This window comes from Macrosteles quadrilineatus, unplaced genomic scaffold, assembly GCF_028750875.1.
Source record: "Macrosteles quadrilineatus isolate MER2022 unplaced genomic scaffold, UCM_ALF_1.0 Scaffold_8__2_contigs__length_117827958, whole genome shotgun sequence".
Classification (NCBI taxonomy): domain Eukaryota; kingdom Metazoa; phylum Arthropoda; class Insecta; order Hemiptera; family Cicadellidae; genus Macrosteles; species Macrosteles quadrilineatus.
The window spans coordinates 101,198,494-101,211,129 of NW_026542601.1; the positions used below are offsets into that span (position 1 = coordinate 101,198,494).

General features: G+C 36.0%; 1 protein-coding gene across 2 annotated transcripts in view; it reads right to left on the reverse strand.

Moving 5' to 3' along the window:
• Positions 1-443: 443 nt before the first annotated feature.
• Positions 444-12,636, reverse strand: part of LOC129000908 (intraflagellar transport protein 80 homolog) — a 41,924-nt gene continuing 29,731 nt past the window's right edge. For both annotated transcript variants that reach the window (XM_054427987.1, XM_054427988.1), the window contains 9 exons: positions 12,510-12,619; positions 12,257-12,420; positions 9,659-9,859; positions 6,881-7,028; positions 4,787-4,958; positions 3,809-3,931; positions 2,468-2,607; positions 1,483-1,606; positions 444-569 (listed from right to left, as the gene is read on the reverse strand). In XM_054427987.1, the coding sequence (XP_054283962.1) occupies positions 498-569; positions 1,483-1,606; positions 2,468-2,607; positions 3,809-3,931; positions 4,787-4,958; positions 6,881-7,028; positions 9,659-9,859; positions 12,257-12,420; positions 12,510-12,619 (1,254 nt within the window). In that variant the 3' untranslated portion in view covers positions 444-497. The remainder of the gene's footprint in view (positions 570-1,482; positions 1,607-2,467; positions 2,608-3,808; positions 3,932-4,786; positions 4,959-6,880; positions 7,029-9,658; positions 9,860-12,256; positions 12,421-12,509; positions 12,620-12,636) is intronic.

Sequence of the window (12,636 nt, forward strand, 5' to 3'; positions counted from 1 at the left end):
CACAATGTTTCAAGATGCAGGAAATGGTAGAATTTCTATTGTAATACTGTAAATACAAATATAAGGTGATGAGAATATAGGACCTAAAATACTACAATAATCTTTGAAATAGTGTTTGTAAAGTACTTACACTACGATAAAAAGTTCTGGTACTCTTTTATAATAGTACTGGTACTATTAGTACTGGTAATGGTACTGGTTTTTTTAGTAGTAGTGGTACTCTTTTTATAAGCTTTAAGGTATTAAATAAAACATTTTTGTTTTTTTGTATGATAAAAATACATTATTAAAGAAACCTTTTACTCTGATATAATATCAAATTAAGAGGTACTGTAGCTGTCGCCATGGGGGTCCTTGAAAGGAACCTTAACTAAAAAAAATAGGAAAATCTCTTACAATTCAAATATATTTCATTAATAAATAATTATAGTTTAAAATTAAATAGTACATACCTATAAATAACAACAAAATAAAGTAGCATGACTTTAGATGAGTAATTAAGTAGAAGCTTTTTCTTTCTCGTACTCAAATGAAATTTTCTCTTGTATTTTCTCTTCATCTAGATCAACCTGAAAAAAGCATCAGCTCATATTAAGTAGCAGTAATCCTACATTTGCCTAACACATTTGCCATTAACATAAAACATTTGCCTTTAAAGTAAAATTACCAATATAACTAAACAAAACAATATTGTCAAAAACATTTTGTCTGGAGTGAAAGCGAATTCAAAATATGGTTGACCCAATATTGCACTCTCTTACTCAATCTGACATTGAGATCTTGCTGCTGAAAATAAGCAAGTTTTAGGCTATCAGCATCTATGAAGGCATCACTCCAGTTAAATAACTCAAAGACAGGTTTGCCAGCATACCTACTTGGAATTACAGGAAATTGGAGACGTAGCCTTCATAGTGCGGCCAATATCGAGAGTGAATAGGGTATGAAAGTTTCTGCTTGGAAAGTAAGCCACCCTTTTATCAAAATCCCTTCACAGAACGGAAGGAAAATAATTGAGGGTGTTGCTGTTTACGTCCAAAGCAGAAAACACAGACATTGAAAAAGATAGATTTTTGTATTATCTCCCAAATGTGTAACCAGTTTGATGTGAAGTGCTAGAAGCAAGGAGTTAGAAGCCCTTTCCACCTTCAATTGGTATTTAAAGCTGGATTTGAATGAAGGGTGAGTATATGTGAAGGGAGTGTGATCATTGTAGCCTTGTTACTGACTAAGACCAGCTCTTTCTTAAGCCAGAACTATTTATTAAAAGCTCTATGATCAAGGGCTACAAAGCCCAGGTTAGAATAATAGCAAATTGGCATAATAAGTCAACAATCTTATTTGTGCAGATTCTGTACACCCGATCATCAGAATCCTGACTCCAGTTTCCTTCTCAATAATACTAATGCGCTACCGCTACACATTAGGCTACATTATCTCATCATTGGTAAGTGAGATGGATACATAAATTTGATTTTCTCATACCTGGTCCTTAAACTGAAGGAACTTCTCGTTGGTTTCAGTTTTGTCAAATGCCTCGAGATAGCGTTTGCGATGCAGCAGCACTGTGTCCACATGAGTCTTGTGTTTGACAGCCAGCTCTAGAGCTCTGTGTAGCAAATAATCATCGGAACATTAGAACAACCTGGATTTCCTCAGGTGACTGACTGCATGGTTACTCTAACACCAATAATGGTAATCCAAACCAATAATAATATTAACTAATGCACCTGTTGCTCGAATTCGAGCAATTGCAAAATATTAAAGACGTTATTTCAAAACCAGTAACAGTCATAATTTTTCGATGAATTAAATAAGTCTACTAAAAGATAATGTTATCAATCCCTCCACTCTAGTAATCGAAACTGAAAACGAACTCACTATGAAAACAAATGCTCACTCTACTCCAGTTATTGAAACTAAAAACTAACTCACTCTGAAAACGAACGCTCTTGTGTGTATTATGAACAGCTGCAATTAATGCAAATTATTCGTCTAAACAAAATCTTTCCTTCATAAGAAATACATTGGGATTTTGATGGCCTGTGGGGCAAAGCCCGAGGACTTTTATTACAGGAATTGTTGAAAGGGCGGTCTACACAACAAATACTTAATTATGACACCTCATTTGAAAAAATCCGTCCACTAATAACGGAGGAGTTTCGTACAAATCGCCTTCACGTATTATATATAAGGATGGTGATCCTAAGTACAATGGATGAAAAATACACAAGACCTCAACCTTCCCTCGGATACTACATTTTTATGATTCTGGAGTGTTACCTTTATAAATAAGCTTGAGTTGATAAAAGAGCATTATTTAACTATACTTTTGAATCCAGAGTTGGCCCATAAGAGCCCTAGCAAAATGTATTTTAGAGATCAATAATGATGAGTTATCAAAATTACTGTATGCTCGCAGCTCTACAATGTAGCCAACTGTGACTACAAGCTCAGTAGGATCACTTGCCTTGACCAGTTGTGAGTATGTAGGTTGACCATGATGGCTCTGAACACAAGCCCGTTCTGCAGTAGGATACTTTCAGCATCAGCCACATTTCCTCCCAACAGAGCCATCTCTGCTAGCTGAGCCCCTCGCACTGGCAAGCTCTACACCAGACAACAAGTGGTAAACAATTGTGGTTGGTTCGTGGTTTTGGGATAAAACTGTAAAAAAATGTTATTTACACTCCTTTTAGGTGTAAATTACTTTAAAAAAAAAGTGTTAATTCGCAACTTGTAATCTATTGAATATTTCATTTAGACTTAAGTATTGTTGTAGTTCCTTATTTTTTTTTTTTTTTTTTTTTTTTTTTTATGAGTTTAAGTTTGGGACTTTACATGAGCAAGTAACATTTTTTATAAAAGTTTAGGAATCCTCATGTTTATATTGAACAAGTATTCATTTAAACAAGATTCCCGTACGTAGAACGGGCAAACAGCTAGTGTGAAATACAATTTAAAATGAACAGCTGTTTTATTAAAAAGTATTATTCACATGGCCAAAATGTAAACAACTCTGTGGAGGGATCTTTAAAGGCTTCTGGGGCAGAGTCCTAAGGGATTTTGCTTAGTTTTTCTTTTGATAACTCATGTTCAGACCAAGACCTTTCTTTGGACACCTCTACTAAGTTTCTACGCCCAGCCGTTCTCTCAAATTAGTGGGGACAAAGTTTCCAATTAAATATTTAAATTCCCCCATGTTAATCTTAAGGGAGAAAATCCAACTTTGATGGCCTGTGGGGCAAAGCCCGAGGATTTTTATTACAGGAATTGGTGAAAGGTGGCATCTACACAAAAAATACTTAATTTTGACACGTCGTTTGTAAAAATCTGTCCATTATTAACGGAGGAGTAGTGTTTTGTAGAAATCGCCTTCACGTATTATATATAAGGATATCAGCCTCTCATCCTTTCCCAGCTGTATTCCAACATATAAAACATTAAGGTTGTTATGTAAGTTAATAGAATTCTTAAGTACCTTAAATAATATTCTTATGTTCATAGGTAACTTGGATGTTGTATCTTGTTTTTCTTGTATGTCGTTTATTTTTTGTTAAAGTTTAGGTGGATTGTAAGCCACTAGATTTGCAATGATGTACAAAATTCAACCTCGCTATCCGTCAAAATATTCAGGTTAAAGTGTCTACTTTTAATTAAATTCATTAAAACATTTTCATTAAATCCCCCGAACTACTAACATAGCAGCCAAAGCATGTCCAAAATATAATTACAAACACTCATTCTAAGGCTAGATTATTGTCTCAAATCTTTTGAAACCCCAACCATCCACGGATGTTGGAGACTCTACCTTGATGTGTTGTATGAAGACAACCTTGTCCACCTGGTTGATAGCTGCGTAGGCTTCCTCGGCAGTGTCCAGGTCTCTGGCGTGTGCCGCCATGGCTGCCAGGCAAGCCCACACTGTCTCATCCTAGATTTTATCAGAAAGAACATCTAGGTCAGCGCCTTATCTTGAAAACATCTATCCTATTAAATATCCATGTATTGAACCGCGCCCCCGTACCTGCACCCAGGCGAACGACTTGGAAGCCTGACTCAACAACAAGCGGAGTCAACAACAAATGTTATGTTTTATTTAGATTTTCTTTAGAATTCACTCTTGAATGGCAACCATTCCCCCTCTCTCTCTCTCTCTCTCTTATTTTTTTTTTCGGGTTCATTGGTGAGCAGCCGGTCCATTAGTTAGAACGTGAGACTTAATCGAGGAAGCATGGGTTCAATGTATTAATAATTCTTTAGGACATCTTGATGTAAATTTTAAGCTGAATATAAATTCGGGGAGAGTGACATTGGAGTGAGATGCTCTATGTAGATTACTAGTTTTATTACTAACTTGAAACAGCTGTTGCATAAACCAGGGGACCATGTATTGTATTAGAAGTTCGATGACCAAGTACAGCTATGGGTGAAGTTTCAAAGCAACAAATCTTGACCATCACCTATGTGATAATGCTGTAGCCCAGTAGTTTAGAGCCTTCTCAAGCTGTTCACATATCAACTCAATAAAAAAGTAGGTATCGTAGGCAAGAATAACTTGCTCAGTAATGGATAACTTCTCCCATTGAAATCCAAACAAATACTCTGTATTAAAATGTATTGATACAAACACTGCATTAGTGATTGAAATACCCCTCAACAAAACAAGTCAAATAAAAAATGATGCACACAATAATTTTCCAATTGCTAGCTGATATATTATACTGTTCGGGATTTATAGCACCTTTCAAACATAAATAAATAGTAAAATAATTTTTATTTGACGTACCCCAAGTGATCGGCATAGTCGTAGAGCGTCTCTCCACATCCGCTCTTCTGCGTAGTCATGCAACACGGAGACGTGGGGAGAGATGATGCTGCTTACCAATGCTCCATCCGACCTCCGCACTCCTACGTGGTTACCCTCAAAACTCACCACCATTGGACTCTTGCCAAACTCACTGTAAACCAAGAGGTTAGGTCCTAACTAGTATCCAGGCTTTGTGAAAAACAGATTCAGAGAGTAATGATAGTGCAGCTTCCAGGGCCATATTTCCCTAACGGCACGGTTGCTGGGGCCTCTGCCTGGGAGGGAGCCTCTGGGCTTAAAAGGGATTTTTTCTTGAGAAATTAATTTTACCAATAATCTATTAGGGGATTCGATTTTTGAGTTGATTGAGGCTCCATTTTAGCAATCCACCAAAAGAGTTTGAGAAGATTGTCCATTTGAAAATCAAGATTTTTTCAGGATTCTTGCAGGAAGTCTCAATGATTGCAATAGACATTCACAATCTTTTTGATTGTGGAAGATGTCAACGATTTTGATTCGACCTCAGGGGACGCTCACTATTTGTTGTAACTGAAGACAATTTTGTTTATTTTCAATTTGTTTCATGTTTACGATTTCACCTCAGTTGCAGAAGTGGTTTGAACCAACTAGTGGAAGGTGGTAATTTACAACAATTCATTTTTTTTATGAATACTGTCTGAAGCAACTATATATTGACCTAATCTGATTTTGGTCCAAGATCTGAATGTCGACATTTTTATCCCCAATATATTATTATTTTTTAATTGAATTATTTATTAGCTAGCCTCTTAGGTCTTTTCCCTAGTTACGGTATTTCGGTATTTAGTTTTTAGTGGTTGAATCAATACTACATCTATTTCTAAAAAAAAAAAACCGAAGCTCCAGTGAGTATAATCAGATTAGAGGGACTTCTTGGGTGTGAGCGGCCGGAGGCTTCATAGATTCTAAATACAGCCTGCCAGCTTCCCCAACTAACCTCTACACACCCACTATAATTGAGCTCTCTTCATTTTTATTTTACAATTAAGATTCGAATGTGATTGGGCAAATATAATTTCAAATTGAAATGAAGGGTGAGTAAAGTGGAGTAAAATGCCTAATGTAACTTCGTTATTGGTTAAGCTCTTGTTTTATCCAGGATTATTCATTAAAAATCCAATGATCAAGAACAGCTAGGCACAATTTCTAACCTCATTATCCAAATGAAGAATATAGTTGAACAAGTAGGTTCAACAAGCAATTAACTTTTCATGTGTAGGCTTTTTTTATTGTTGTATTTCTGCACTTCTTTCTCCTCTGTGCACAAATATTCTTTAAATTATTTTATAAAACATACAGAAACAAACCATTTAAGAAGCGGCTGGGAGTGGTGTTGATGCTTCAAAGCAAACTTACAATGGATTTGACTTTATTTTAGTTTGAATAGTATTTGTTAAAAGGACATTAAACTGTTGTATCCATCTTACAAAATTACAACACAACACATATTCACATTGAGTTCGTTCACTTTTCTATGTGTTTTTATGTGTAAAAAACTACAGTAAACACTGTAATTGATAAGTAATCCCCAATAAGTAAGTCGAGCATAAATGTGTACAGTAGACTCCCTCTTATCCGGACTCCTCGGGACCGAGGCCATTCCAGATAACGGGTTTTCCGGTTAAACCGACGTCCCACGTTAAAACGGACTGTTTACTGTGATATTCGACTTAAATTTAAGAGAGCATTGTATTTAGACACATGATCACTGGTCTCAATTCGTTCCCACAAGAACAGTCGTTTCAGTACTGCCCACTGCCTGCCGATCTAGTCCGGTTAAACCAATGTGCTGATAAAAATTGTCCGGTTAAAGAGATGTCATTTCCGCTGAGTGTAGTCCGGTTAAACTGATGTCCAGTTAAAAGGTGCCCGTATAAGAGGGAGTCTACTGTACTTAGTTTCAAAGGTTGTTTCAGAAAGTCAACTCTGCAACTGTAAAACCTTGGATGTTCAAATTTCTCCTTCAACTAATGCAAACTAACTTGAATTTTGTAACTAAAAATACAGAGTACCCAATGTTATCACCACATGTACCTTGCATCTTTGATGACGATAGTTCTACGAGTCAGTCTAGGGTCAATAAACAACACGTTGGGGTAGTACCAGACTGTGAGAGATGTGTCTTGCATGCCAGACAGAATGTTGAGACGACTGTTCCAACACACCGATTGTACCATTACACCTGCAACATCAGTGTGACAGCAATCCATGAAACATTTCATGAAATGTAGCAATAAACCACTAATTTATTTTAACTGAATGTTTACTAAATTTTGCTGTTTATGTATAAGGGAGCGGTAGAAGAAAGAAGACCCAGGTGAAGACCAAGAACTAGATGGTGGGATCAGGTCCAGCAAGACATGAGATTTGGATTTTTGGGAATTCAACAAGAACATTCTGACAACAGAGACGGATGGCGCTGTGTTGCTGAAGCCAAGAACCGACTGAGGTGCAATTGGCCATGGCAATAAGTAAAACATTGGATTTACAAATACTTTTTTGTGTTTCAGTAATGAATTTTCTGTGAGCTTAATTTTCTTTGGTCTTATTTGGTTCTCTTGCCAGGCGTATTTTGTTAATAAACCAATGACTGAGCTTTGAACTATCAAAATGCTTCTAACTTAGTCTCAGGATCCAACAGGCCAGGGCCGGACTTACCTATGGGCGGAGGGGGCGATCGCCCGGGGCCCCCGGGCCAAGGGGGGCCCCGACAGGGGCCCCCTTGCACAGTAGTTTTTATTAATAACTTCGAAAATTGATCAGACACTTACCAAATGGCCTTCTTTTGTAACAGCTTTATTTTTATTTTCGTCATCCTATATTTAAGGTTATTGTTAGGTAAATTTTAAGACATTACTAGGGACGAAATTCTTGACCCTAAGGGACTTTTCCTCAGAGTTGCACTGGGCCCCACGCTTAGGCCTGGTTTACACGAGCATATGTGCTAGGCTGTGATGGACCAGTGTCAGTTTCAAATGAAGCCGCTCGCCCGAACGTACGGCCGCGGCGAATGAGTTGAAGGGGGCCCCGCGCTTGGGGCAAAAATACAATAAATATGAAAACTCTTGTCCCAACGTAGAACGTAACTTGTAAAATTGTGTTGTGTTAAATGGAGATTCACTGGAGTTAAAATAGGCTACTTTTAAAAATAATAACATTGCTCCGTTTATGTTTTATTAAATGTTATTCTCTTCTTTTACCTCTAAGTATATACCAATCAGGATTTGGGGTAGAAGTATATTATCCGTTAAATTAAAAGGTTTTGTAAAATAGTAATTAATTAAGTTATGCGTCGAAATGTTGATCTCCATTAATTTAGTCTTTGGAGTCAAAATCATACAGCGCCAGTAAGATTTTTTAAATCTATATAGACACTTTAAAACAACTAGAGTCGTCTGATGTTAACAAAAATTACATTTATTGGGAGTGGGCGAGTGTTGTCGACTGAAATCGTAAACAAGCGATAAGCAGAAGCAGCTGCAACAATCAATGATAATGAGCTGATAAGGGATCCTGTCTAGTCCTGTCTGTCTCACGCACGCACATACACACACATAAAATGCCTTATCGCCTATCCAAAACAATTAAATCACTTTACTCCCATAGTTTGTCCTTTGAGACTAGTGGTCACGTCAAGTTGGTTGAAATTGTCTTTGAGTTATTTTATTGTAATTCTGCAAACTAACAGTACAAAAACAAAGCTGAAGTGAGTAGGTAATGTTGTATTTAATGCTATGTTTGTGTTGTATTAATCGATATTGGATCCATTTAAACATCTTTCAGTTACTCAAATAAATAGTTAGCTTGCGAGTGTTTATTAGACATCGCAAGATTTTGCTTGTCAATAAAAAACTCAAACTTGAAAGTCCTCAATGGTACTTTTCATGCTAGGACTTTAACATATTATAAAAACGAGAATACCATAGGTACCAAAACCATTATGAAAATAAAATAATCACACCTATATTGTAGTAATATTGAAAAATCATTCAAATCGACGGCAATAATCGATAATTTAAATACGTAATAAACGAAAATATATCAATGCTTCTAATCCAAATATATTATGGTAACCTACCATGCTACCATACCAAATATGCCGTCACTGGTACTACAAAGCAATGGAAACATTTGGTCAGAGTTAGTTTAAATAGTGAATGCAAGAGATTAGGTTTCAAACATTTTTATTTTTTGTGTATAAAATTAAAAGATGCTGTATATAAAAATATGTTAAAATAGTAACGATTTTTGATATAGAACTTATTGCTTATTTGGCCTTAAATTGCTCTATTTGAAGCCTAAATTTAGAAATTTTTCCCGGACCCCCCTTTGGCTTTTTGGGGTATTCCATACCCCCCAATCCCCCAGAGGACCCCCCACACTAAAATCCTAGGGCCCCATTGGAAAATTTGCCCGGGGCCCCTGAAGTCCTAAGTCCGGCCCTGCAACAGGCAACCTGATTACAAGGTGAGGCTAATGACTTTTCAACAAGGATGTCCAGAACACTGAAGCCTATGTGGTGTAATAAAGTTAAATAGTAATGAGGTAAGTACCTTTAACATTTGCCATGCTTTTACCAGTGCTTCCTGGCGGAAAATTCTTGATAGTAAGTCAAAAGCACTTAAAGTATACCTACACCGCATGATGCATCAGTATTTCAAAAATAGGAAGATGCTGCTGGAGACAGGATAAGGCTCCCTGATGTTTTGTGACACAGAGCTCAATATTGTGGCCAACTCTATGGAACATGAAGTATGATGACGTGTTTATAATTGCATTGCTATAAATTGACTTTTAAAAACTATAACTCACCAAGCTTTTCTATTCGTCTCGTCACACTAAGTCCACGCTGCAGTGTTGTGGCAGCTGCCAAGTAAAGATCTCTATTTTTGTCTACAAGAGCCAACAGACGATCGGTCGCAGCACCTGCCTGGTTGAGTGCCACCTCAGCCACACCTGTGGAGTGGGACAGTGGAGGACCACCTTCACCTCCCACCTGAACTAGGTGTACCACTGTAACAAACATTATAATTCACTCTTCCTGGATAGTCCTCCACGGAGCTTCTGGCAACAACCATAACAAACTCAACAAAAAACTATTCTTCATTGATTTGATTTGTCATATGTGGGGTATAGTCCAGTTATCCTGATGTACACACTCAACATTGAGCCCAAAACATTGGTGAAGAATAGTGTTCTGTCGAGTTTATTTGGGTCAGCACCAGAAGACCATGATTCTATTGTAATTCACTCTTAGATTGTCCAGGTTATTTAAAAATACTCCCGCCGCAGCAAACCTGCAGACTAAGCGAATTTCCATTAACCTGATTGGATTTACACTAAAATGCCTCCATAAAAATAAAAATAGCACATTTATTTCCTATTTAAATAGAATTAGTTTAACGAGTACTTAGGTTTGCTGCAACAGGGAGGGTAAAAAAGATTTTTTTAATAAAATGATAATAGTTTAGTAAGAAATAAAAATATTTTCCAAAATCGATCAAAATATGTTCATAAACAAGCAAACTACAACAGTTGACTTATTCTCCATAAGAATAACATGGGAATTTTAAAATTACAATTTTTTTTAATTTTCTCCATAACAATTAGGCGCATAATAACGCTTCAATATACTAAATTATTTGTTTTTTTAAGCTCTACAAAATGGTTTCAAAAGAAATTGTGAAATTTTTGTGTTTTTAGGGTAAAAAATGGGAAAACCCTATTTTTACCCCATAAACCCCCGTTCCCATAGTCCGATCATGCTGGTTCGCGAACTCATTCAAGTTTATCCCGCCTTACACCTTCAAACCAAATTTTATCAAAATCGGACAAAAATTACTTGAGTTATCGTGCGGATGGACACATATATACAGGGTGTCCATAAAAAACGTTTCAGGACTTTGGGAAATGAATCCCCATACTAAAAGGAAGAAAAAAGTTTATGGGAAGGTATGTCCGAAAATGCATATTAACCCAGATATCCGCCATTTTGTTTTTTATACAAAAATATTTTTATCTGTGAAGTTTTTTATTCGACGATTATGAAATTTGGTATACATGTTAATATACACAAGACCTATAATAGAAAAAATAATAAAGTTCCCCAAATTGTAAATTTCAAAATGGCGGCCGTTTGAATTTTTCTAACTTAAATAACTCAAAAACGGCTAATTCTATGAAAAAATGTCAAGAATACTTTTTTTAGCATTTTTAATTTCCTATCAAACGATACCAAGATCAAAAAGATCGGACAAAAGATAACTGAAATATAACGTTTTTTGTGTTAAAATAAGGCAAAGTTAGTAGAGGAACCCTTAATTTTTGCCTTATTTTTACACAAAAAAACGTTATATTTCAGTTATCTTTTGTCCAATCTTTTTGATCTTGGTATCGTTTGATAGGAAATTAAAAATGCTAAAAAAAAGTATTCTTGACGTTTCTTCATAAAATTAGCCGTTTTTGAGTTATTTAAGTTAGAAAAATTCAAACGGCCGCCATTTTGAAATTTACAATCGGAACAACTTTATTATTTTTTCTATTATAGGTCTTGTGTATATTAACATGTATACCAAATTTCATAATCGTCGAATAAAAAACTTCACAGATAAAAATATTTTTGTATAAAAAACAAAATGGCGGATATCTGGGTTAATATGCATTTTCGGACATACCTTCCCATAAACTTTTTTCTTCCTTTTAGTATGGGGATTCATTTCCCAAAGTCCTGAAACGTTTTTTATGGACACCCTGTATATATATATATATATATATATATATATATATATATATATATCTATATATATATATATATCTATATATAGATATATAAAAATTTGAACGAATGGTGTTTTTGGCCTCTGGGGACATCAAAATGAAAAAGTAAATCGGTCCCGGGCTTAGGTCTTACCATGAGACCTATGGTAATAGCTACTTCCCTATAGGGAAATTCGGTAAAAAAAAATCCGATGAGTTTTAAGTACATAAATCGAATTACTGTTGTGAGAATATTTTAACTTTCTACATGAATTTACAAAATTGAAATTTTCATTTAAAACCAATGCGAACCCAAAAGCAGGCCCTACTTTGCATTTTCTGGAATAAGTCCTAAAGCGCCAAATTTTTAGAGGCACCAAATCGTCAAAACATTTTGTTTACAAACAATATTCTTTGTTAATTAATTTGCTAAAGCCATATGCAAAACCCCAAATTTCAATAAGTAATTAATTTTCAAATAGCGTTAGAACCCAAATTCAGCTAATTTCAATTTGAAAAATATTCTGAGAAGAGCCAACAGAATCCCCCTCAGTAAGGGGTGGGTGCAAGAGCTGTTTGCAGCCTGGGGCGCTATTCTTCCTAAACTCAGGCTTGCCCAGGAATGATAACAAATTAATCTTGTAGTGTTCTCACATTTCTCGTCCGCCTGGTCTCTAAGAGCGATGGTGTCGGGAGACAGAGACACATGACATCTGTTGAGATTACTTGTCTGAAGACCGGGCCACTTGGGAGACGCCAACAGTCTTCCCTCGTAGCTGTAAAGGCTCATGGACGTCTTCTCTACGAGTAGGAAATGTCTGAAAAATAATTATTTATTTTTCAAATGCATCAAACATACAAAAGTTTCCGCTTTAAAGTAGAGAAAAAAGCTTAAGCAGTCACTTACCTATCAGCTAGAAGAACCATAGTGACTGCCCCTTCCCGAAGATCTATAATGATTGGCGTGTTGAAATTTGTGACTTTGTAAATGTAGCACTGTGTTGATGTTACCACCACCTAAAAATAAAGTTTGT